The sequence below is a fragment of the Alexandromys fortis genome, unplaced genomic scaffold (assembly GCF_014885135.2).
Source record: "Alexandromys fortis isolate MF-2015 unplaced genomic scaffold, M_Fortis_MF-2015_v1.1 scaffold_317, whole genome shotgun sequence".
NCBI lineage: Eukaryota > Metazoa > Chordata > Mammalia > Rodentia > Cricetidae > Alexandromys > Alexandromys fortis.
The window spans coordinates 648,966-674,825 of record NW_026068201.1 but is presented as its reverse complement, the minus strand read 5'-3'; the positions used below and the strand labels follow the sequence as shown (position 1 = coordinate 674,825).

Below are 25,860 nucleotides of genomic sequence, written 5' to 3'. Positions count from 1 at the left end.
GGAAAGGGAACAGGAATGCCTCGCTTGGCCTTCTGGGAGTTGTAGTTCTAATGGCACCCGGGCTGCCTAGTCAGCCCTGGAACTGCGGACTACAGCTCCCAGGCTTTCCTAAGCCCCTACCACACAGGCTCAAAGCCACAAACCAGTAGGAGGTGGCTGTATTGTATCTATTGTATCCCTTGGCTGGTGCATTTTTACAGTTCTCTGGACGTGAAATTGAGAGTGAAAAGCATGGCAGATGAACAAGAAATCATGTGCAAATTGGAAAGCATTAAAGAGATCAGGTAAGCCCTTTCTCTGCTTAATGCAGCATCCACCCTCCTCGATCCCGCCTCCCTTCCCGGGCATCCTTGGGAGCAAAGAGAACTGTTTTTCTGTGGAAACTATCTATTGTTGGGCTACTTGCAAAGAGGGGCGGGAAAGAGGCCCATTCATCACAGACTTACAGATGAGGTGAAGAATGAGGGGGGGAAAGGGTAATTTGAAGTCGAGCCTAGAGGAGGTAGTTGGTGGAAGTGTGTGTGTGTGTGTGTGTGTGTGTGTGTGTGTGTGTGTGTGTGTGTGTGTAGAGAAGGAGGGGAGATGGTGATGCCTTTCCAGATGTGGCTGAGCTAGAATAGAGGGACACCAGGAGCTTGTCACCAGACAGCTGTATTCTTTTTTGCATGGAGACGACAGCTAGCATTCACAGACACATTAAAAAAAAAAAAAATACTTGTTTAGTACAAGTCGCTTTTCGCTTCTTGTTTTATAAAAGTTTTTTATTTTCCGTTCAGCTTTATGATCCAGAGCTTGCGAAAAGCCAAGTTTAGCTGGCCTGGCCATTCCGTTTGCAACTTTGCTGTGGCTGTAGCTGGGGATGCAGATGAGCCTGGGGGTGGGGGGCGCTGCTCTTGTTTCCCTGGAACTCTTTCATCACTTTTTTCCTATCCTGACGTTAGAAGGAGGTTGCAAACTATGGGTGTGTGAATAAGAGCGGGAGGTCTGCCAAACTGGGAACTGTCACACCTCCAGCGGGCTACTCTGCAAGCAAGTTTCGATATTTCAGTGAGATTCCTGCCCCCCCCAAACGGTAGTACCTGAAGGGCTGACAGTGTGGGCCACCCCTGCGCTGCCTAAGTACCTGCATGTGGAGAGTTTTTCAGATATATGGAGAACGGAAAAGAAAAAGACACATAGAGGATATCTTTATAAGAAATTGGGTCATGAGATTTAACCTTGACAAATTTGAGAAGAGATTTCACCTCTGTGGTTTGTGTGTGGGATCTCCACATAGTAATGGGAGTGAAGAACCTTGGTTTCATCTTCCTATTGGAGGGATTATATCTTTCCTTTTGCAAAGCAAGGAAAACTATCATTTATTGAGCCCCTGCTATGCCAGTGCCCCCCCCTCCAACATTTCTGCAAGTGTCTTCGCTGTGACCTTTGTCATAAGTGGAAAAATAAAGGCTTGGAGAATCTGAGTGAGTTCTCATAGACACGAAGATTAACAATGTCACAATTGGACAGGAATGGAGGCTGCCTACAAAGGCTCTGTTCTTCTGACTGTTTCCCACTGAAGGGTTGCTTCTGTCTTTTCCTACAAAAGCATCAGGAGGTAGGAAATGAGACTCCTAGGTGCAGGAGGATGCTAAGGGTGAAGCTAGTGAAAAGCTTAGGCCTTTGAGTAGGAAGCCTCTAACTTCAGTCTTATACTCTTTGTGGACTTTAAAATAAATTTGTCTTAGCTGGGCAGTGGGAGTGCACACCTTTAATCCCAGTACTTGGGAGGCAGAGGGGAAAGCAGATTTCTGAGTTTGAGGCTAACTTGGTGTACAGAGTGAGTTCCAGGATAGCCAGAGCTACACAGTTTCTGTCTCGAAAAAAACCAGTATGTGTATGTGTGTGTATTGTGTGTACATAGATACATATACATACATACATATGTAAAAATGAGCTTATCTTATCTGCAGAAATGGACTATTTGGGATCAAGGTAATTAATCCCTAGTGAAAACAGGTCCCTTTCTGTGGAATCCAAGTCAGGAGCCACGACTTCTATTCCCTAACCACGTTAGAGAATTGCAGGAGAGATGTAGAGAGAGGCTGAAGTTCCCCTCTAGTAACATGGGCATACACCTTGATTGTCAAGAAAGACCCAGTGTAAAAACTGGATTTCTGTTGAGAGTATCAGGAGGCCTACTAAGACAAAAGATTAAAGTCAGATCCAGAGTATTCAACTTTTGTTGAAAAAATTCTCACCACACCAATAAATCTACTTGAATGAGAAAATACACGGATGCCAATATTGATAAACCACAGATTTAGAATTATCTAACAATAGTTTTAAAATGTCCATCATGAAAATGCTTCATTAAGCAATACAGCACACTGAGAGCCTTTAAACCTACAACAATCGCAATGCAGAGAAACTTCAGACTTTTTTTTTCACTTCCCTTTTTTCTGTTTAAACAAAAAGGAAAGGCTTTAACTTTAACATAGCAAAATTACATATAACAAAACAGTTATCCAGCAAGAATTACAGTTACAATATTTATATCTATTTTATATTTTATCATAACAATGGAAAACTATAACTATAACTATCTATTCTTCAACTCCATCAAAGACTCCAGAAAGATACAATATTAGCTAAGCAAACAAGAAAAAAGCAACTTTCAAAACTCTAGAAATGACAGAGACATCTCGCTGCCTGGACAGTCACCCAAAGTTCCTCTGTACCGTTGGGGCATCCATCTTCGGCCTATAGGCCCATAGTTTCCAGCAGACATTTCCACAAAGCAGGAAATTTCAAAGTCAGTTCAGTCATTTTCTGCTGTGTCCTGAAGAATGTCTTGCAGACTCTTTCATGAATCAGAAACCCCGAAAGATCATCTCACCTTTAGGCAAGTTCAGCAGTCCTCTCTCTGCGGGTTCTCTGTGTCCAGTTTATGCAATAGTCCAGGCAAGAGCAGTTTCTTGCCCAAATGGCTATCAAACTCCATAAGGATCCTCTTCGATGCCCATCTTCTTCCTGAAGTAGATTGGTCCTTCCAGGAGCAGAGTGTTTCATTGTCATGAAAAGCCCTAAGTTATCAAAACATTTAAAATGCCATATTCTCTAGCCTTTGAAGGATATGAAGAATGCCTATCTGAAATATATCCATGCACATCTAGAAAATCTTAACTAACATGACTACAAACTTGACTATTATAGATGATTATTAACAGCCTATATACATTACATTTTTAAGTGAACTACACAATCACAATACCTTCCTTAATCAATATCAGAAATACATATACATATAACAAAATTGACCTTAAATTTAAATCACTAAAGCTAATATCAATGTAAATTATTAATACCTATATCATATCCCCCTTTAAATGTAAAAGAACATTTATAAGCCATATTTGGGAATATGGGCGTAGTTATTTCTCTCCAAACTGCTTCCTGCTGAATGGGGGCGTCATTAATTAGGTCATTCATGGTATAACCTGTGTGCTAGTTTCTTCTCAGTTGGCAGTTGAGCGAAGCAATTTTCTGAAGGTGTTCACAGCAACTCTTCAGGAGGGCGTGGTCCATCATACCATATCGGAATAGAAGAAATGAACAGGATCTCATCCTCTGTGAAAACAAAATAAGAAACTCCTTTCCAAAGTATCATATCCTTAGATCCAAATTCTGAAGCATTTCCAAAATATCTATGTTGGATTAGTTCAGCAGCATTTATAAACAAATATCTTTTAGGAGCTGTTGCTCCTTCCTCAGCATTCAAACAATTCAAAGAGAGCATAATAGCATACAGTATCAAGATTCTCTGTGTATTTTCCATCTTTGTGCGTTTTATTTTAACCTCTATTTTGTTTATTTTTACTTTTATTTTATAGTCTCTGTATCTTTGTCCTGGAATAACTCTGTAGACCAGGCTGTCCTTGAACTCTCAGAGATCCGCCTGTCTCTGCCTCACAGGCATTGGGATTAAAGGTGTACCTACTACACCTTGAACTCACAGAGATCTGTTTGTCTCTGCCTTCTAGGCACTGGGATTAAAGGCGTGTGCTACCACACCTTGAAGTCACAGAGGTCAATCTCCCTCTGCCTCCCAAATATTGGGATTAAAGGTGTGTACTACCACACCCAACTACTCTCTTTGTTCCTTTTTTTTTACTTTTAAGAACTTTTGACTTTTAGCTTGCATATATTTTTAACACACTGTAAATCATTTAGAAATTTTCTTTGTCTTTGAATCTCTCTTTACTGTATATCTCTCTTTTTCTGACCACAGGAACCTTTAAATTACTGAGCAATATGAGTAGGATTAAAGCCATGGCTTTGCCAGCTAGATCCAGTCCATTCCTTAGCTTTCCAGCCTCATGGCGGAGATACAGGCTGTAGCCAAGTTTATAGCCACAATTCTATGGTGTTTCAAGGTCCCTGCCAGCCAGCGAGCTACAACAGACAACAGTCAAGTCCTCTCTTGGTAGTTGGCCCTCCTGCCTCAGTCAGAGTTTGCCCTGGCAGGATGGCCCAGAAGGCCGGCATTTTTAAACAGCGCAGCTTTTTTCCTGCTACGGCTGAAAACCGAAAAGCATGCGTTCAGCTTTTTGTCAATACCGTTTAAGTGCTTCGTGGCAGGACCTCTTAATGAGTTGCAGGGTTTTGCAGCTAAAGTTGAGTCAGGAAGCCTCTCTTAGATGAGAGCGCTTGCTTGCCTCTAGCAAGCAGAGTAGACCCGAGAGTGCTGCTACCAAGAAACCAGGCACAAAGCTGTCATTTTGTTCTAGAATTACTTCCCAAGCTGTCTCAGGCTTTATGTGGAAGCTGTTGTCCACGTGGGCGCCATTTGTTGTAATTGGAGCGGCGGGGCTGCGTCCCCAGCACCCCGGCCGCCTGCTAGCTTATGCCCCGAAATAACAACAAACAAACTGTATTCATTTAAGCACTGCTTGGCCCATTTCTGTCTAGCCTCTTCTAGGCTAATTCTCGCACCTGGACTAGCCCATTTCTAATAATGTGTGTAAGCACCCCAAGGTGCGCTTACCGGGAAGATTCTAGCCTACGTCCATCCTGGGTCGGAGCTTCATCACGTGTGTCCTGCTCTGAGAGGAGCTGCGTGAAGTCTCCAACTCCAGACTTTTAAACAGTGTTGAAAATGTTAAAGACTCCAAAGACTTTTGGAGTTGGAGTACATGCCAGTCGGCATTATGTTATTGTCGTGGATCTCTAAGAGCCAGGAAGTACAAAGCGTTGGTTTGAATGAGAATGTCACCAGCAGGCCTAAGTATTTGAACACCTGGTTTCCAGTTCCTGGTGCTGCTCTCGCCACCTGCTGCCATCTCTCTCCTGCCATTATGGACTTTGCTTCTGAAACCATGAGCCCAAATACATGCTCCCTTAAGTTAAAAGAAAATACAAAAGCAAAGCAAATAGACAGTGTCCGACAGCAAGAACAACAAAAGCCATGAGGAAGCTGCTCAGGGGGGACCGTTAAAACAAGCTACAAATTCAACAGATAGGTTCAACAGTAAGATGGGGCAGGCAGAACAAAAAGAGTCAGCTTGAATCTAAAGCAAGAGAAACCACAATGAGATAATTATTAAACTTCAAAAATTCTTCCAGTAGAGACACAAGACAGAATGAAGAAATAGTTTGAGAAATAAGGCCTAATAGTGTCAAACCACCTCCAGGTTAAAAAAAAAAAAACTAATCAAATACTAATAGATTCAACAAAAAGAAATCTACTCCAAGGCATATTACAATCAGCCTTCAGAAAAAGAAGGAAAAGAAAAGAGAATCTTGAAAGCAAGGCAGGTGATAAGAACTAACCCCCTAATTATCCCTCTGAGGGGGGAAATTAGAATGACAAATTTCTCAACAGAAAAATCAAGGTCCTAGTAGAAAGAGGTACAACATTTTCAAGTGATGATGGCAAAGACCTGCTAGTGTAGAATGCTGTGTGCGCGGGTGATTTTATGCTTGATAACTTGATGCTCTCGACTGCGGGAGCTGTCCTCAGATGGGCTGTGAAGGAGAATGAGAATACTTAACTTAGAGGACAAAACACACAAACTTAGTAAGCAAAAACATGATAGAGTTGACTTTACTTTTTTTTTTTTTTTGATTTTTGAGACAGAGTTTCTCTGTAGCTTTGGTGCCTGTCCTGGAACTAGCTCTTGTAGACCAGGCTGGCCTCGAACTCACAGAGATTCACCTGCCTCTTGCCTCCCGAGTGCTGGGATTAAAGGCATGTGCCACCACTGCCCGGCTTGACTTTACTTTTTATTTTCAGTTTTCTTAATTATGTTTGGTGATTGAAGGAAATTTATTTTATATTTTATTTTATATATTAATATCTAAAAATTTACAATGACACTTTACATATGTATGAAGTGTACTTTGATCATATTGAGCCTTATTGCACTCTCTTGTTCCCTATTCTCTGGTTCTCTTCTTCTTCCCTATAAGACCTCTTGAAGGAAATTTTCTAACATAATTATAATCTCAGTGTATGTACAGGAATATTTATGATATTTTATGAATAGGTTAATTTACAGAGAAAATAGATAATATATTTCACTAAAGCTGGTAGTGTGATGTTAGAAGATACCACTAAATTCTTTACATCTCATGTATTTCTGAAAGCAAACACTAAAATTTTTATGCTGAGATGGCTTAAAAGTATTAAAAGTAAGTAAAACTGAAATTTTAAAAGGTGTAGTTCATCCAAGAGAGGCAAGCAAACAACTCCCAAACAGAAAATAGACATGATATATAAAGTTTAAAAGGCAGATACGTTTGTATATGTACATATAAATGATTCTATTTTAGATAACGTGTGGCTGAAGAGATGTTTTAGTGGTTAAGAGTGCTCACTACTCCTGCAGAGGACCTGGGTGACTTTGGGACTCACAGCTGTCTTTAACTACAGTTCCAGGGCTTTCTTCTGGCCTCCAAGGTCATATGCATGCATGCAGCATGCTAAATCCACAGAAGACACACATACACATAATTAAAAATATTTTATTATTTTGTGTATATGGCTGTTTTGCCTACATCTGTTTCTGTGCACCACATGCAGTGTCCCTGGAGTACAGGAGCGAGTCTCGGATCCCCTGGGACTGGAATTAAAGATGGGTAGTAGTTGCAGTGTGGGTGCTGAGGATGGAACCCTAGTCTTCTGGAAGAGCATCCAGTGTTTTAACTGTTGAACCGTTGTTTCAGCCCTCACATTTATAAAAAAAAAAGATCAATAATTCAAAGACAAGTAAAGAGATTTGTACAATGGATTTCTGAAAAAACAATTCAGTTATATACTGTCTGTAACAAACTCACTTAAAAATAGCGATGCAGGTAAGTTATGGGTAAAACAACCCGTTAAGCTGCCAACAATAAAAAGTGGGCTGTCTCAGTGAGACAGGCACATGCCGTGCAAGCCTGGCAACCTGAGTTTAATCCCTCCCTGAATCCCTCTAATAAAGCATGTCCTCTATTCACATGATGCATGCATGCAATGTCATTATCCAGTGTCCTTATAAATGCTGGGAATCCAGTTAATGTTCCACTATGCACAGTTCTTGAACTTCAAATTATGCTTACCATTCTTTTAATAGTTTTTATTAAAAGAACAATCTATTTTGTTAAAACATGAATGTTCTTGGACTGTAGTAGCAACGATGGTGGCATTTTCATCTAATAACACCAAGCTAAAATACACATATTGATAGAGGTCTAGAAGCATGTGTATTTATATTAATTATTACACACTCCAAAGGCATAATTTGCAATGGGAAAAGGTGTTAGGAATGGGTTCTCTCATTACAGTGTATTTCCTGATTGTGCCCCTCAGAAATTCTGTTGCAATTCAATGCTATGTTTCAACAGTCAGCTTCCAAATTACACCTTGGTCTATTTTCTGTGTCCGTTTTTTGGTGTTATAAGTAGCAGTCAAGGAGAAAAAGGAAAGATAAGAGTGAAACAAAAACAAGTGTAATAGAAAATAGGAAAAAGCAGGAGAACATTAATGAAACTGAGAAAGTGAGTGTCGTTGCCATGACATGAATGAGAGCCTTTCACAACCTCATATACATGCCAGTATCTGTAACATGCTCTTGCTGCCAATGCATACATATCATGCACATGGGAGGGCACACAGACACACACAGAGCTTTCTTTGTAGAAATAAAAGCTCAGTTTAGACAGTGCCGCTGTTAAGGGGCACCATACAGGTACATTATCCAGGGAAATTCTGTGCTGAGCACTCCACCTCATTTTCTCACTGTGTAGACTCTCCATAGATCCATGGGCATTTATATTATCTCCAAATTTTTAGGGGCCACATAGCATCCCTTTCCAATCTTCAGCACTCTGTGCACACCACAGTCTACTGGGCTTGCCCAGCTGGGTGTTCTACAAATTCAACTACTCTTGGCCAACTCTTTATGACTTCATAGCTCCCTACTGCTGTTGAGCTGCTCCCCTGAAAATTCATCTTAATGTTGTCATTCCTGTTACATTTGCCTTAGCTTGAAACCTAAAATTCAGCATTAACTTTCTATTTCTTTCATCATCATTTCACGGAAATTCCTGTCTTATTCTCTACCTGCACACTTACTGCCTGTTTTAGGCCTTCATCATCAGTGCCCTGCATATTTGTGATATTGTGTTCATTTCCACCTACAGAATTATTTCCTTGTCTTTAGCCTCTTCTGTCTTTAATTCCATGCATACTGTTATGAGAATGACCTCCCTAAAATAGGTATGATGTTTTCCCTTCAAATACCCCACTGATTTACCTTTTTTGTATAGCCATATTTTGAACTCACAGGTCATTGCCCACTGGTGGCTTGGCTTGCATATAACTTTAATCAGGTGATATAGTATTCTTCATTTTTATTTAAAAGATAGATTACCAATATACATTTCTTAAGAAGTAGTGGGTGCACCGTTGGGAAAGCATTGTTTTGTTGTTCTTTGTTTGTTTTTTAGGTTTTGTGTGTATGTGTGCATGTGTATTCTGTCATGATGTGAAATTCATTTTTTAAGGATCAATTATTTCATGCTGTTTATCTGTTGGATATGCATTGTTACTATGGTATTTATAACTGCAGTACACGCCACATTCCAGGTTCACCATTCCCACCTCAACTGTGACTATCACTTTCTTTGACTTTATCTTTTAACAATATAGAAGTTCATTTCTCTTTCATATGTTTCCATCCTCGAATATTTTGCTTGCACAGATCCTTCATGCTAGATTGTTCTTTTCTCATCCTGTGTCTGTGAATTCTATTTGTTCTTTCAAGGAAGGCCCAAATGGAATGCCACCTTTTATCCCCAAACTTTAATGCTCCAGATCAAAGGAATCAGTAGTCTGCCTGAGCTGTACAAAGAGAACTGTGCAGCTTTTAATTGACATGTGCTCTGCCGTAGTTGGGGTTTCTATTACTGTGATGAAACACCAGGACCAAACACAACTTGGGAAAGAAAGGGTTGATTTTCTCACACTCCTGTGAGGCAGAGCTCAAGGAAGGAGCTTGGAGGCAAGGACTGATGCAGTGGCCTTGGAGAAATGTTGCTTACTGCCTTGTTTCCCACGGCTTGCTCAGCTTTCTTTCTTACAGCACCCGAGACTACCAGCCCAGAGGTGCTCGTGTGCACAGTGAGCTGGACCTCCCACATCAATCATCAATCAAGAACATTCCCTACAGACTTGCCTACAGGCCAATCTTTTGGGGACATTTTCTCAATTAAGATTCCTCTTCACAGATGATCCTAACTTGTTTTAAGTTGACATAAAAAGTAGCCAACACATGTGTTCTCTCTCTGCTTGCTTGCTTTTTCTTTCTTCCTTCCTTCCTTCCTTCCTTCCTTCCTTCCTTCCTTCCTTCCTTCCTTCCTTCCCTCCCTCCCTCCCTCCCTCCCTTTCTTTCTCCATCTAGTGCTCTGACAATCTCAGTACTGGGTTTAATAATTGTTTTAGCCCCTGGACAAGATTTAAATCCAGGACAGCTTGGGTCATTGAAACTTAAAGTCAAGCCAAACAGTGGTGACCACAGGAGAAAGAACAGAAAGAAAGGAGTTGGACTTAGTATTAAGCTGCAACAGTCTTTAAAGTATGATATTTTGCTTTTTTCTTAGTAGCTATTTTTTCCAGATAATCTGATTAACTGTAAATACAGAAGCCTTGATATTTAAAGAATGAGCTTACCTGGCTAGAGGAAACAAGAAAAACTGACCTTTTTATTTATTTTTTTATTTTTTTTATTGAGAAAAGGAAAAAAAAATTCCGCCTCCTCCCAGCCTCCCATTTCCCTCCCCCTCCTCCCACCCTTTTCCCCCTCCCCCCACTCCTCTCCCCCTCCCTCTCCAGTCCAAAGAGCAGTCACGGTTCCCTGCCCTGTGGAAAGTCCAAGGTCCTCCCCCCTCCATCCAAGTCTAGGAAGGCGAACGTCCAAACTGGCTGGGCTCCCACCAAGCCAGAACATGAAGTAGGATCAAAACCCCGTGCCATTGTCCTTGGCTTCTCATCAGCCCTCATTGTTCGCCATATTCANAGCTCCCAATAGATCAGCCCCACTGTCTCAGTGGGTGGGTGCACCCCCCGTGGTCCTGACATCCTTGCTCGTGTTCTCCCTCCATCTGCTTCTCATTGGGACCTTGGGAGCTCAGTCCAGTGCTCCAGTGTGGGTCTCTGTCTCTATCTCCACCCATCACCAGATGAAGGTTCTATGGTGATATGGAAGATATTCGTCAGTATTGCTATAGGATAGGGTCATTTCAGGTTCCCTATCCTCAGCTTCCCAAGGGACTAACTGGGGACATCGCCTTGTGCTCCTGAGAGCCACTCTAGGTTCAAGTCTCTTGCCAACCCTAAGGTGGCTCCCTTAACTAAGATTTTATTTTCAAATTCACTCAGTGTCATTTACAGATCATGTGCATTGATCCATCCACAGAGCTGGCATATTAAGTGGAGGCTGATCACTTCGATTGAATTGGACCGGGTCTGAGGGATCTACCATTTGGCACTTGGTCTTTCCTGAGTTTCAGATGCAAATATCCAAGTGAACACTTAGCCAATACTTTTGCTTCTCATACAGGCGCCAACAGAATTTTCGGCCCAGCCCTACTACAAGCATCCTCTATCCTCTCTTTCCCCTATCACAGAAAATGTCCCCACCAATCTTGAGGTCCTTTATTTCTCTTGCCTCTGTGATACCTCACATTCAAATTTTTAGCAAACCGTATTCAAACTTGCATAATATTCCACCCAGAGGCCAGCTTAGTTAAAGGCTGCTTAGACACATCTGCACATGATCCAAGACTGAGAATGTATATTTCTAACAGTTCCCAAGCAATGCTGGTGTTTTGGGTCCAGTTCTTGAGGTGCCATACACTAGTAAGACCTTGCACATGATACCATCAAAATGGAATCTGAGTCAATAACTTCCACTGGCTAGTTTTTTTCCACTTGGTTATCCCATCCCGAGGCCCTGTGGGATGTAGCTGTCATACCCTACTTTTTGAGTGAGTACTGTTTTTGACTTGTTATGAAGTTTGTCACGGGGGAGCCCAACAAGTCCCTGCAAGTACTGGATAACCCGTATCCCTAACCAATGCCATTTCTTCTTTCACGAGAGCCGTAAAGGAAGCACTCTGGAGAAATCCTCCAGCTGATTTTTCTCTTCTTTCTTGGAAAAGATTTCTTCTTTCTAGAGCTGTGTCTGGAGAAGATATCGCTTAGAAAGCTCAGGAATCCAATTTGAAAAGTTTTATGTAAAGTTATATTTCCTGGGATTCTGGAAATTCTTTAAGGGAGCACCTACAGTTTTCCTGGCATGCTCTGGCCTTACCAGCTCTTGTTTAGTCTTTGGGGAGGATCTCTATAGGAGATTCCTTTAAGGACTTGGATGGTTTCCTCAACTGTAGGGCCCATTAGCCCAAAGGCATCTCATGTAGTCATCCAGTACCTCTGTACAGGCTGTACTGAGTCTTTCTTTTCATAAAGAATTTTCAAGATTCTAAATGTTCCAGATATTCCTTTTTTCACTCTGAAAATTAATGAGTCAGCTAGGTCCAGAACAAACCATGTCCCATGAGTCTATAGATGGGACGATGACTGGGTTCACAGTCCTGGATTTTCTACTTCCTGAATATATGATCCCAGGCAATTCATTTTACTTACCTCACTCTCACAATCTTGTCCTTCAAAATGAAGCTCAACTATACCTATGCATAAGGGTGTTGAGAGCATAACCTTTCATAGCGTATAAAGTTCCTAGTGCAGTTGCTAGGATGTAGTAGGCTCTACAAATATAGTATCTATTACAATTAATCAAAGCTGCTATACAATAACACATTTTGTGGTAACAGGAGTAGAAGCCTGGGGCTCGTATATGTTAGGCAAGCACTCTATCACTAACTTAGGTGGTGTTTTTTTTTTTTTTCAAGATAGGGTTTCTCTGTAGCTTTGGAGCCTTCCTGGAACGAGCTAGGAAATACATGTTTCCTTCTAATACAACCAGGATATGTCATTTCATTTTAATTTAATTCCAGGAAGTTTTAAAAATTCTTTATTGATTTCTTCTTTAGCCCATTGATGATTCAGTAATGTAGTTTTTAATCTGCATGAGGTTGTGTAATTACTACCAATTTGTTTGATATTGATTTCAGGCTTTATTATATTATAGTCAGATAGAATCTACAGCGTTATTCAACTTTTCTTTATTTTTGTTAAGATCTGTTTGTTTCCCAGTAGTTAGTCTATTTTAGAGACACTTCCATGGGCTGCTGAGTAAAATGTATTTTATCTGGTATTTGCATGGCGTATTCTGTCGATATGTTAGTCCTATTTGAAGTATAATGCCATTTATTTCTGATATGTCTCTATTTAAATTTTGTGCTGTGCCCTGTCTGTTGGAGGAAATGGAGTACTGAAGTTATCTAGTCTTCCTGGGTTGGAGTTCATCTTTTTCTTCAAGTACAGTAGTTCTCCTTTTATGAGATTGGGTGCACAATACTTTGGTGCGTATATGTTTAGGGTTGTACTACCTTCTTGATTAGTTCTTCCCTTGATTAAAATGTAATATCCTTTTTACAGTTTTTTAGATTATAATTACATCATTTTCCCTTTCCCTTTTATTCCCCCAACCCCTTATGTACCCTTTTCTCATTCAATGCTTAACGCATTTATATATGTCTAAACATGTAAATACAACTTTCTCAGTCTGTATAATATTACTTGTTTGTATAAGATTTCAGGGCTATTTGTTTGGTATTGGATAACTGATTGGGGAGCTCTTCTCTGGAGAGAACTGTTTCTCCCTCTCTCAGCATTGCTTTACTGCCTGTGGTTTTTCGTTTAGGGTCAGAGCCTTGTGAGCTTTCCTCCATCCATGCTGCCGTGTCTCTTGGTGTCATCCCTTTTCAGGTCATCTTTCAGCAGCCATGTTGGTGAGACTTCATGGTTGTAGCTTCTCTGACATTTCTAGGGGGCACAATTTGATAGCAAACTTCCTGTTCCTTTGGCTCTTACTAACCCCCACCCCCTCAACCATCCACAATAATGCGGGAGCTGTGTTGTAGATAGGATTAGGCTCCAGATCTTGACTTTTGATCAGCTGTAGCTTTCTGAAAATTGTCTTTGCCTGTTGCAACGAGCAATTTCCTTGATGACTGGAGAGAAGTGCACTTACCTATGAACACAGGGATAAACATTTAGAGTTCTGTTAGCGATTGTGCTGGTCTAAATTGGTGCTTGTGGACTCCCCTCCAATAACCATGGCTTCACTAGCATGGAGTAGTTAGCTAGATTTCCAATACCATGGGAAACCAGAGGCATGGTTTCTCTCTTGTTGAGTGGGTCTTACGTCAGTTAGAGGACTGTTGGCTACCATCATGGTATGCATACCACCACTGCACTCTTAGGGCTATTGTGTCATACTCGTTAATGTGGTGCATAAGCATCATAGCTGGCTAAGACCGTGGATGTTCCCTCTTTTGGAACCTTGTGTGACATCTGCTGGTACCAGGAAAGCTTGTCTTCAGGGAGAAGGCTTTCAGGTCATATACAGTATCTTGGATCTGCTGGGTCCTGTGCCCAATGCACATAGTGTCTTTCGCAATAGGTACCTACCTTCCACCTCTGGGGAGCAACCAAGAGCAACAGAAATAGCCTATCATGGTTTGGAAGTCTCTTGGAAAACCTTGACCAACAACTCCAAAAGAGGATTTCTCATTTTTGGTGTTAGGTTTGAAGGATAGCATTGTCAGCCCAGATGGGAAAATTTCATATATATATTCTCCTCCTTTTTCCCTCCCTCCCTAATTAAAACTCCCTGCCTATTTTTCTATTTCCCCTTCAGATCATTTGTACCCTGCTTTTGTACTCTGTACCGACCCCCCCCATACACACACAGGATATTTCCTTTTTACTTTCCTGATATGGTGGTTTGAATGAGAGTCACCCCCATAGGCTCTTATATTTGAATGTCTAATCTCTAGTTGGTAGACAGTTTAGTGGAAGATTAGGAAGTGAGTCTTTTTGGAGGAGGTGTGTCACTGTGGATGGGCTTTGAAATTTCAAAAGCTCACAGCAGGCCCACTTCCCCCCCACCCCTCACCCTCACCTGTGGATCAGGATTTAAAGGTCTCAGCTACTGCTCCAGTGCTATGCCTCTCTTCTTCTTGCCATGATGATAATGGACAAACCCTCTGAAGCTTTAAGCAAGCCTCCAATTAAATGCATTTGTTTATAAGAGTTGTCCTGGTCAATCGAAATGAAATTGCCAATTAACAGGGGAGATGAAGCCCCAAAAGGACATCTCTTGCCACCAAATGAAGCTTCCAGTACCAGGAATCAGTTACATCTAATTGAGTTGTTGGTCAAAGAGGCCCCAATAGGAACCCCGAAACAACCCAGGCTGTTGTCAAGGCTATATAGAATGGTATCCACAAGCTGATAGCAAAGCCCTATTTCTGAAGACAACCCTTACACAACTCATTGAATATGGAGAAGTTCCTACATAGGGCCTTCACCCCTGTGGGCTAATGTTCTCAGTACAGGAAGGTACTCTGCATGCTAATAAAGGAGAAGCATTAACACCAAGCCAGCTACAAACTTGCCAATCTACAATGTTGTCCTGCCTGCAAGATGTTCTAGTGCAATGGTGACACAAAGCTTGTGGGAGTAACTAACTGACCAATATCTTAGGTGTCTTCCGGCCCACTCCGTGACATCAAATGGTGCTTGGATGACTAAGAACCAAATATGAGATAGCCCAGGGACCTACGCTAAAATAAAATACTACTGTCCTAATGACATCCTGTTATACTCATACATCAGAGCTTTCACCACCCACCATCAGAGAGATTTCCTCCTGCAGTGAATGGGAACAAATCCTGGGACCTGCAGCCATATATTATGGAAAGAATGAGAGCCCTTGGAACTCTCAGCCCTGAACAGGGTGCCTCCAACAAACCCCTCCTCTTAGAGCTCATGGAACCCTGTGGAATAGGAGGCAGGAAGAGTTTCAAATCCAGAGGGGATGGAGGCCATTGTGACACAAGACCTTCTAAACACAGTGGGCCTGATGCACAGATGAACCTACAGAGACAGAGGCAGCATGCTTTTATTTTCCCCATTGTATCATTTTAGCATCTTTTCTTGAATGTCAAATGGCTGTAGCTATGTGCACTTGTGTTCAGATCTTTATTTTGTTCCAATAGTATGCGTATCCGTTTTGCGACACAACCATGTTATTCTTATCTTGGCTCTGATGCTGACATCTTGAGATCTAGAGTGGCAATCTCCCTGAATTGCTCATGACTGTTCTGGCTCCCATTCTATTTGTAAGACTTTCCCTTGAGTGTCCTAGCTGTGCTGTTCACTTTTTAAATCCCATCTCCATTTTATGCGGAGTGCTCTTCAATCTTCTTATCTCCTTATTGAGCTGCATTTTCTAATCCGGCATTATCTTGGTTATTTTATTCAGCCTTGTGTTTGTCTTTTCTTGGGTAACACTTAAGCCTTTATTTCTTTGAGTTAATTCTCTCTAAATTTTTTACACTGAACTGTTTGTTTCTGTTTTCCTTAAACTCTGAATTCTTTGATAATATTTATGGTGTTTTTTTTAAAGTTCTGTATCCTGGAATTAATCTGAGTAATTGTTCTTACATAAAATTTCTGTAGAACAGGTGGATTGGGGGGGGGGAAGGGGAGATGGACAGTGTATACTGTCTTTGAACTTTCATATTATTTTGCAGTGAGACCCGGGCACATGGGCTTCTTGTTTTGATTGTATGTTTGATGTGGACACAGAAGGCTTGGCTGGTACACAGGGTTTGCTACTCAGTACAAGCTGGCAGTTAAAAATAATGTGCAGGTGGGTCACACCAAGCTGTGCCCCACCCTGGTGGGGCCCAGACCCTGGTTGTGGGCTCTAGGATGAGCCTGGAAATTGATAAGAGTTCAAACACGGGAGGGTCAGGCATACTCACAAGGCTGGGCCATAACACAGGATGTATGGGTCTGTCTGGCCCTGAAGTATGGTTCAGGACCAAATATCCATAGGGGCAATTGGAATTGAAAGGGGTTAAGCCAGCAAGTATAGGTATGTTACCTGTGTTTCTATAGCACACAGACAGGCTAGAGGGTCCCTGGCAGGGAATGTCTGGGGGATGGTGGGTCCTAAAAGGGGGAAGAGGGTCAGGAGGAAGTCCTGATCCTTGGCAAGCAGCCGCAGGGCTACCTGAGTTGGGAGGCTCTGTGCCAGCGAGTAAAGATAGGTTACCCATGTCTTCCCTCTGTATGGGCTAGATAGAGAGTTCCTTGCAGCGAGGGTTTCAGTGTCTTGTGGGTGCAAGGAGAAAGAAGGGTCAAGAGAAGGTGACAACCCCAGAAAAGCATCCACAATTCGACCAGGAAAGGACTGTGCTTGGGTGCACAGGCAGGTTACCTGTATCTCTGCCCTATGTGGATTGACTGGTGGGTCCCTGGCAGTGAGAATTTCACCACGTCATGAGTCTCAAAGTGAAGAGGGGCTCTGGAGGATGATCTTGTTGCTCTCCTTATTTAATTGAAGGCTTTTCTTTGCCACTTAATAGGCCATTATTCATATTCTACTTACAAAATGGCATATGCTAATGAAGCTATTCCAATCTTAGTAACCAGCATTATGCCTTACAGCACACATGTAGTAGTTTTAAGTTCTTTGTTCCAGTGTCTGGAGCGCTGGGGTGAAGGAGATGATCATGGCTGAACTATAGGGCAGAGTTGGGGAGTACACTATCATTTGTTGATTGCTCATCACGGGCCACGGAGCTTGGGAACTTTACATGCATTAACTCACTTAATTCCTACCCCATAGCATTGGGAGGTAGGTGGTATTATTTCCCCGTTAGTACTGGGGAATTCAAAGCTGAGAGAAGGAAGGAATCACATAATGTCACTTTCTTGATATTTAAAAATTGAAGAATCCCTTTTCAGCAGAGGGGGAAAGATTTGACTCATGCCAGCATCTCAGCTGTGTGTTGAACTTTACCAAAACCCCTGGATTCATCTTGGCCCCTCCCCCTCTTTCGGATCCAGCCCCGCTAATCCGTCTTCAGTTGTTCCTTTCATGGGTTGTGTCTTTTCTGCTCTGGGGCCTTTGTTCATGCCACCCTCACTTCCTGAACTGCTTTCCCTTGTCGCTCTTGACTGAGGAGGACAAGTGTTCAATAAATATTTGTGTATGTGTGTGCATTTGCTTCTTAGTGCATACTTATTAAATAGAGTTAAATGTAAACTTAAATGTTATTATTATTCAAAGGCAAATATCTAGTAAAGTGCAGAACCAGCACATATACCCAGGTATGAGTTTAAAGTACATGTTCTTTCATGATGTGTCTCTGCCCATACAAATGGGTTCTTGACCTAATACTCACTCCGCTGGCTACATGATTCAACATACGATACTACTCTAATTATCAGTTTCCCATCTCTACAACTGGGATAGAAGCAGGCAGAGTCCAGATGTTCTGTATATAATATAGAAGAGGTTGAGAATAGAGGTCTAGGCAGGAAGGGGTCTAAATGAATATTTTTTCAATAAAACCAAATATTGTTCCTCTATAAGAAAGGTTAATAGCTACATCAAGAGTTCTTCATACGCCTGACAACTTGACTCAAAGGTAAATGTAGTATAGTGTGTAACATGCAAGTATTGCAGTTACTTTTGCACCACTGTGCCAATGTTCCTGACATAAGCAGTGCGGGGGGGGGCAATTTTTATATGAGCCAGCCATGCTATATGGTATGAGCACCATCAGCCACACGTTTAAAGTTAAATTCATTAAAATCAAATATAATTTATAAATCAGTCCTTTAGTCATAGTAGCCACATTTCATGTGCCCAACAGGCTATGTGTGCTATTGCTTTGGAAAGCACACACACGGAGCATTTTGGTCCGTGCAGAAAGTTCATTGGACATTGCCTCTTTAGAATTTCTCAGGTCACTGTTGCTAGCTCTGGCTACCTTTGCTGGGAGTGCTTTGTGGTGGGAGACTCTTATTTGCAATGAGAGGCATCTCTGGCCCATATCCACTAAAGGCCATTAGTGTTCTTCCTTAACGCAGTCCCACAGCTGGAACCTGCACTGCCCTTTGCAAACATCCCGAGGCAATAAAATTTATCTCATTTGCAAGTCACGGAGTTTTTCTGTTTAAAAAGAATCTCCTAGCTTGATGTGGGATTTTCCTCTTTATGCTGTGAATGCCATTGCTTAATAAAGAAACTGGCTTTGCCTGATAGGGTAGAACAGAGCTAGGCGGGGAAAACTAAACTGAATGCTAGGGGAATGAAGGCAGAGTCGGAGGAGAAGCAATGGAGCCACAGCTGGAGACATGCACAGAACCTTTGCTGGTAGGCCACAACCTCATTGTGGTGCACAGATTAATAGAGATGGGTTAAATTAAGATGTAAGAGTTAGCCAATAAGAAGCTAGAGCTAATGGGCCAAGCAGTGATTTAAATAATAGTTTTTGTGTGATTATTTCAGGGCTGAGCAGCCAGGAACCAACAAATGGCCTCCCTATAACAATAACTCTTTCTGAGATGGCTCTGATCTTCTCTTGTCTGTGAAAGCGGGGGTTAGAAAGATAGCTTAGAAGGAAAGGCCTAACTCTGCTTTCCATTTCTGTCTTCCTCCATCCTCCTACTGGCCTGTTTCCTGCTCTTGAGAAATTTCAGGAACAAGACTCTGCAGATGGAAAAGATTAAGGCCCGTTTGAAGGCTGAGTTTGAGGCACTGGAGTCAGAAGAGAGGCACCTGAAGGAATACAAACAGGAGATGGATCTCCTGCTGCAGGAGAAGATGGCACACGTGGAGGAACTCCGACTGATCCATGCTGATATCAATGTGGTACGTGGCTGGCTGCCTGCCTGTCTCTGGGTTCGTTAAGGATGAGCAAATAGAGGATGTTGTTACCTTTCATTTAGATGTCAGTGTGGCTAGTTAGCTCAGAGGAGAGGGCTGTGGAGTAGAAAATTCCAGAAGTTCTGAGGTGAGCTCTGATTATGTCACAATAATGGACAAGTCCTTTATTTCTGAGCATCGTAATTTCTCCCTGTATTATGAAAGGCCAACTGACCTTCGAGGGCTCAGTCCGTTCTGACATGTTCACATTCTGGAATTCTGCAGTTCAGGAAGTAGCCAAGGAAAAGTGGACTAGATACCCCTTGAGGGTAGCATAAAATGCTCAAAAGCTCCCAATAAGACCAAATCCATCCTCTCTGTCTGCTTACCAAAGTGGGGCTCTCTCATTAGACGGCCATTTGGAAACTCTTGGAATACTGTGACTAAATTGCCAAGCTGACAAATTCCCTTGTTTGGAGTTACTCACTAATAGTCTAGGCTTCTTTTACTGGGTATTCCTTTATCAGGAAGTGGAAAGGGTTCACCTGTGAGATCCTTTCCAATCCTTAGAGCCTATGACATCTTTTTTAAAATTCGTTTTTGATGGAGCTACGTTTCTCTTCTTGGCAAACTCATTTCTGTGGGATTACTAGTTTTCAGAATGTTGTCAGTTCCTAGAATCATTAAAAATACATAAATGAGGCTGTGTAAGACCCTTGGGGTCTTATGTGTTAGAGAGCACAAGATTCTGGGTCTCCTGGAGGGAACTGATGATGTAGAATCAATAGAAAGAATCACATTTTTTTTTTCAATAGAGGGGTTGAGAATCCAGGCCGGTAGATCTCAGACTAGAGCATGAGGGTCAGCTGGAGGGCCCATTAGAGCCCAAGTGGTTGAACTTTACTCCAGAGTTTCTAGTTGCATATGTTAGGTAAGGGATTGAGAATATACAATTCTTCGTTCCTAAATGCTAATGCTGCCGCTGCAGCTGCTGACGGGGCGTGTGGATGGGGTGGTGGGTGGAAGTGTGGTGACCAGTTTGAAAACAGTTGACCTAGGAAAAATGTAACTGGCTTGGAAGACGTAAGTCTTCCGTTTCTGTGTTGGTTTTGTTCATAAGGATCTCCGTGAAAGCCGAAGCTTCTTTCAGCTCACTGACCTCTACAGTAGACTGCAATCCAGGTGAGGTGAGCTAGATGATCTTTAAAGGCAACTGCAGCTCGGAGGTGTTAGTAATTTGAGTAATTTGACCACGAGTTTATGAGCTGTTACTCCGTTCACATGAATTCAATCATCGAACCTTTACTAAGACTGCATGGGGTGTGCACTATTAAACTTTCACTATCATAGTGATGAAGAAACCGAGGCGGGATCCGCCATGCAGAAAAGACATAGTAAACTTGAACATAGATTGGTCTCCCTCTGGATTCTGTGCTATTATGTGTTCAGTTCTAAAACGTCTTTGAGAACGTTGGGATCTTTTCTGTTTCTACCCTGCTCTATTTTCCAGATGGAAAACACCATTAAACAGTCTGAAAATGACTTAAACAAGTTGCTAGAGTCCACCCGGAGGCTTCATGATGAGTATAAACCTCTGAAGGAGCATGTGGATGCCCTGCGCATGACATTGGGATTGCAGAGGCTTCCTGACTTGTGTGAAGAGGAAGAGAAACTCTCCTTGGAGTAAGCTGCCTGCCCTCTGACCCCAAAATAACACAATGTAACAGAAGGGAGGGGAGAGGGGGGAGGCGACACAGATGGACATGGATATTTACATGGCCTGAAAGTCCGAGTACATAGTCTAGTCCTATTATTAGGCCTGCCGGTGACTAATTCCTTGCATGACGTTCTTCAAGTCTCCATGCTGACATAAAGAGCAATGATGAGATGAAGTTTAATGGGTGACTCTTTAAAAATACTTTGTGCAATTTTTGACAATGTAAGAATTTTACCTATGCAGTGGTATGATAGCTCAGGGAGTAAAATGGCTTTCCACCAGCCCTGGGGGCCTGAGTTCAATTCCTGGGACCCATGCGGTGAAAGGAAAGGATGAACGCCTGCAGGCTGTCCTATGACTTGTGTCCTATGACATGGTAGCATCATGTGCCTGCCTGTACATACACATGCACAAATAAATAAATTTAATATAACATTTAAAATAACTTACCTATGAATTTTAAAATGTCACTTTCCAAAAAGGATGTGCTTCCATTTTCTCCAGGATATGGCCTGTTCTTTAATCTCAAGACCCAGAGTTAAAAACTAGGCTCATTTTAAAGACAGAGTTCAGCCCAACAGGAGGGAGTGTATCCTAAAGTTACAACTGGATTCCTGTAGAAGCAGTAAGCTTCCTATTCCTAGAAGGATATAAATATAGGCTTGGGAATGCTTGGTCTGAACAATGCAAGTGACCATCAAATAGACAACAGGTCTAAATATCTTGCTAGCCCTAAGATTTCTTGATCATCTGCATCTATCAGAGTTAAGAAGAAGTGTCTACTTTCCTAGATCTACTTTCAGTAGATCATGTGCCTAGTACTAGGGGAAGGACCCATGTGCTATAGGGAGGGTCGTGCCATTCTAGAGAAGATCCCAGTACAATTTTTGGTTCCTTAGCATAGAAACTTTAAGAGGGGCAAGGTTCTTCTTGCTTTCAGAGTGATCCAGCCAGTGTCTTTTCATCCCCAAAGTTACTTTGAGAAGCAGAAAGCGGAATGGCAGACAGAGCCTCAAGAACCTCCCATACCTGAATCCCTCGCTGCTGCAGCTGCTGCTGCCCAACAGCTCCAAGTGGCCAGGAAGCAGGACACACGGCAGACAGCCACCTTCAGACAGCAGCCTCCGCCTATGAAGGTGGGTAAGCTAGACTGGACCACAGAGGAAGCAAAGTGTCCTGCAATGGGAGGCTGACGAGATGGTGCTTGAGGTTGTGGTCTTGTTATTTTAGATCTTACTTAAACAATGTTTGATTGGTACACAGAGGATGGGATGTTATGTTGAATCCATGTTGCTGCAAATCCCTAGAGAGATTAGAATACAAGAAGCCTGGCAGGCCCTACTGAAATAGAATTTTCTAAAGGTTAGAAAGGGAATCCTTATACAAATACATAGTGAACATATCTCATTAGTGAGGGATTCAGTAGGATCACAAGGCAGGTTCTTACTGCATTTGGAGAACAGATGTTTACATGGTTGGAAAGAACACTGGAATAAATTTGGAAGTTTTATGCAGAAATTATTTATGTCTTCTAGAGACATAAATGTAATACCTTTAGGATTACCTTTCCTTCCCGCTAGAATTAATTTGCATTTCTACTAGGCCAAAACTGTTTATGGGTTTCCAGTGAAGCATCACAGAATTGGGTCAATAGTAACTAGTCAAACAGACGTTTTACTAGAGTGGCTTTCCAGTAGACCATAGCCTACAGGTAGAGTCTGCCTTGTTATAAGCTTTCATTGGCAATTTATTGGTGTACACACATGCCAGGTGATTTGTGTGTTGTATTTTTTTTTTTGGTTTGGTTTAAGACAGGGTTTCTCTGCATAGCTCTGTCTGTCCTGCAATTCACTCTGTAGACCAAGCTGACTTGAAACTCAGAGATCTGCCTGCCTCAGCCTCCTGAGTGCTGGGATTAAAGGCGTGCACCACCACATCCAGCTTGTGTGTTATATCTTAACAGAGTTGAATAATTGCAACAGACCACTTAATGTGGAAAGTCTAATATATTTATGGGCCACCCCATGACTCAGGATGTAAAAGCACTTACCATGGGAATGTTATGATCTGAGTTTGATCCCAGCATCCCATGGTAGAAGGAAAGAACCAATTCCCAAAAGCTGTTCTAGGAGAGAACTGCAAAGTTGTCCTCAGACCTCCACACATGTTCTGTGGCACATGCACACACATCTCTTCATTTCGTCTCTTTCTTTCTCTCTCTCTCTTTCTTCCTTTCTCTCTCTCTTTATCTCTTTCTTTCTCTCTCTTGCACACACACACACACACACACACACACACACTCCACCCAATTTTAATTGAAAATACCCTTTAAAGTCTAAATATTCTCTATCTTGGTCACTATAGAAAAATGCTTGCTAATTCATCTTGTCCAAGACAAATCGATAGTACATGGGAGAGCTTGTTAGAGATAATGTTCTGATATATTGCTACATAGATATATAGTTTTTATTTCCAAGTTTTACATGCAGGTTTTCTACACCTCTCTCTGTGTTATATCTTTCACTCCCATGTTCTGTGGTCTCCAAAAACACTGGTATCTACCTGAATCTTCCTGATAACTAACTGTTCCTTCCAAATGGAAAATTGTAATTATTTTCTGGGCCCCTGAGTAGCTGCAGTCTGAACCATTGCTTAGAGTAATCTGACTACACTAACTTTCTTTATTCTGTCCTCAGGCCTGCTTGTCATGTCATCAACAGATTCATCGCAATGCACCTATATGTCCTCTTTGCAAAGCCAAGAGTCGGTCACGGAACCCTAAAAAGCCAAAACGGAAGCAAGATGAATGAAGAGAAGGTGAAGGGCTAGACCGCTGTTGATCATAAACCCTCCCCTTGGCCAGAGTGATAGATGTCCTGATTTTCTAAAAAAAAATACCCCTTCCTTCTCCTCTTGAGTCTTCTATTTAATTTTCTGGAAGAAGAACACCTCTCTCTCTCTCTCTCTCTCTCTCTTTGCTCTTCTTTCTTTCTGCTCTTGGGATATCAGGTTCAAGAACAGCTGTGGTTTGGGTGCTAATGACTGGGTCTCATGACCCCTTCTCTCCCTCTCACATCTCAACTACTGTGCTGGTTTGGAGGTGACTGAGGGGTAAAGGCCCTGATGGACTCTTTCTCTTGCTCCCAAGGACTGGAGCCTATTGGGCTGCAGGGTGTACGGACTGGAGGAGGTCCATGTCTTACTTTAAGAAAAGGCCTCAATGATGTCCTTCCCTCTCTTTTTGCCTTAGGTTCTGAAAGGACAACTACTTTATTTTTGCCGGACTTCCCAATGGGCTGAATCTGTGTATTTCCCCAGTATTTAGCTCACCATTAGAGCTCAGGAGTAACTTAGACAGGTGTTCTTTCTTATAGTAATGTGTGAGGCTCTGTGTTATGCCATGGTTCCATCCAAGCCTTCCAAGTATACTCAAGTTTTTACATACCAGACTGGGCATCTGAAGATCCCAAGATCTGTAGGTCTTTTCCTCTATACTTTTTTTTGTTCTTTGCAAATCAGTAGGCATTCGCTGCAGTGAAATTAGGGAGTCAGACCCATGCTACACGTCTCACCCTGTTCACTGCTGGAAATAGGAGGTCTGGTGGCTATGGTATAGGAATTGTCTTGGATTGAGAATCCAGGAGCTGACTTTAGCTTTGTATTTTGTTTAAAAAAACATCACTGTAGGGGCTGGAGAGATGGCTCAGAGGTTAAGAACACTGGCTGTTCTTCCAGAGGTCCCGAGTTCAATTCCCAGCAACCACATAATGGCTCATAACCATCTGTAATGAGGTCTGGTGCCCTCTTCTGGCATAGAGGTGTACATGCAGAAGAAACATTGTATACATAATAAAATAAATCTTAAAAAAAATCACTGTAATACCTGCTCAATTACCATCACTGTATCACTGGGAGGATAAAAGTGAATATGGTATTATATGAATGCCAATCATTTTATACATGTAAGTGGGTATGACTTTGTTTTCCATTCTTCCCTCCCTTTGAGTCTGTCTTCTCTAAAGTAGCCTCGGTTCAGGAAGTTATTGGTCATTCTTTTCCTGTGGGTTGTGCAGGTGACCTTTCTCCCCCAACCAAGGGCACTAAGCTCTTCAAGCCCCACAGCTGACATCTTTATCAAAGCTAAGCCTCCTAGTCATGTTACTCTTAGACCTATGGAATAAAGTCAGGGCTGACTGATTAAAAAGATATAGCTCCAGGTCTGTATCCCTGGCTGGGAGAAAAGGGAGATATTTATCAATTTTTGTTTCTTTTTTTTTAACTTTTGACTTTGAGTCACAATAATATGTGTTCCAAACATCAAAGATGCCTCCGTCTTTTTAAAGTAAGTGGTATGATTTTATAAATCCTTTTAAATAAACGTTCATTTGTTGGAATAAATGCTAATTGGGTGCATTCTGTACACTGGGCGACAACAACAATAACAGTAGAAAGGGGAAAATAAAAAAAAGATGGAGAAGGCTACAGAGATGTGGCCGGGAGCCGGGAGCACTGTGGTTGGAGATAGACAGAGAGATGGCTGGAGCAGTGCTGCCTGCTGTGACGATACTGGAAGTGCAGGCCAAGAACAGGGTCCCAATACTGAGACTCACTGTGATTTTCTTAGAATAGGGGGAGGATTTGTGCCCATGCCACTACCTAAGTGAGTGAAAACATAGGAGTATGGTACTAGCAGACCAAAGCCATTATTTCTTTTTTTTAATTTATTTATTTCTTTATTAATTAATTAAAGATTTCTGTCTCTTCCCC

General features: G+C 41.9%; 1 protein-coding gene across 4 annotated transcripts; it reads left to right on the top strand.

Moving 5' to 3' along the window:
- The first annotated feature begins 64 nt into the window (after nucleotides 1-64).
- On the top strand, nucleotides 65-25,491 carry Zc4h2 (zinc finger C4H2-type containing). 4 transcript variants are annotated; one of them, XM_050129950.1, is made up of 5 exons: nucleotides 65-284; nucleotides 19,202-19,382; nucleotides 20,887-21,059; nucleotides 22,067-22,229; nucleotides 23,790-25,491. In XM_050129950.1, the coding sequence occupies exons 1-5, from the start codon at nucleotides 232-234 to the stop codon at nucleotides 23,901-23,903; spliced, it is 684 nt and encodes a 227-aa protein (XP_049985907.1). In that variant the 5' UTR covers nucleotides 65-231; the 3' UTR covers nucleotides 23,904-25,491. The 4 variants fall into 4 exon arrangements, with proteins under 4 accessions (XP_049985907.1, XP_049985909.1, XP_049985910.1 ...); XM_050129952.1 differs by lacking the exon at nucleotides 23,790-25,491 and adding an exon at nucleotides 21,963-21,971 and having other exon boundaries at nucleotides 19,211-19,382; nucleotides 22,044-22,227; XM_050129951.1 differs by having other exon boundaries at nucleotides 67-284; nucleotides 19,211-19,382.
- Nucleotides 25,492-25,860: the final 369 nt, after the last annotated feature.

Excerpts from the sequence above, each read along its gene's own strand:
- Zc4h2 (XM_050129950.1), top strand. The coding sequence starts at position 232 with ATGGCAGATGAACAAGAAATCATGTGCAAATTGGAAAGCATTAAAGAG. Across the intron at positions 285-19,201 it reads GAAAGCATTAAAGAGATCAG|AAATTTCAGGAACAAGACTC; the intron begins GTAAGCCCTTTC and ends CCTGCTCTTGAG. Across the intron at positions 21,060-22,066 it reads GAAGAGAAACTCTCCTTGGA|TTACTTTGAGAAGCAGAAAG; the intron begins GTAAGCTGCCTG and ends TCATCCCCAAAG.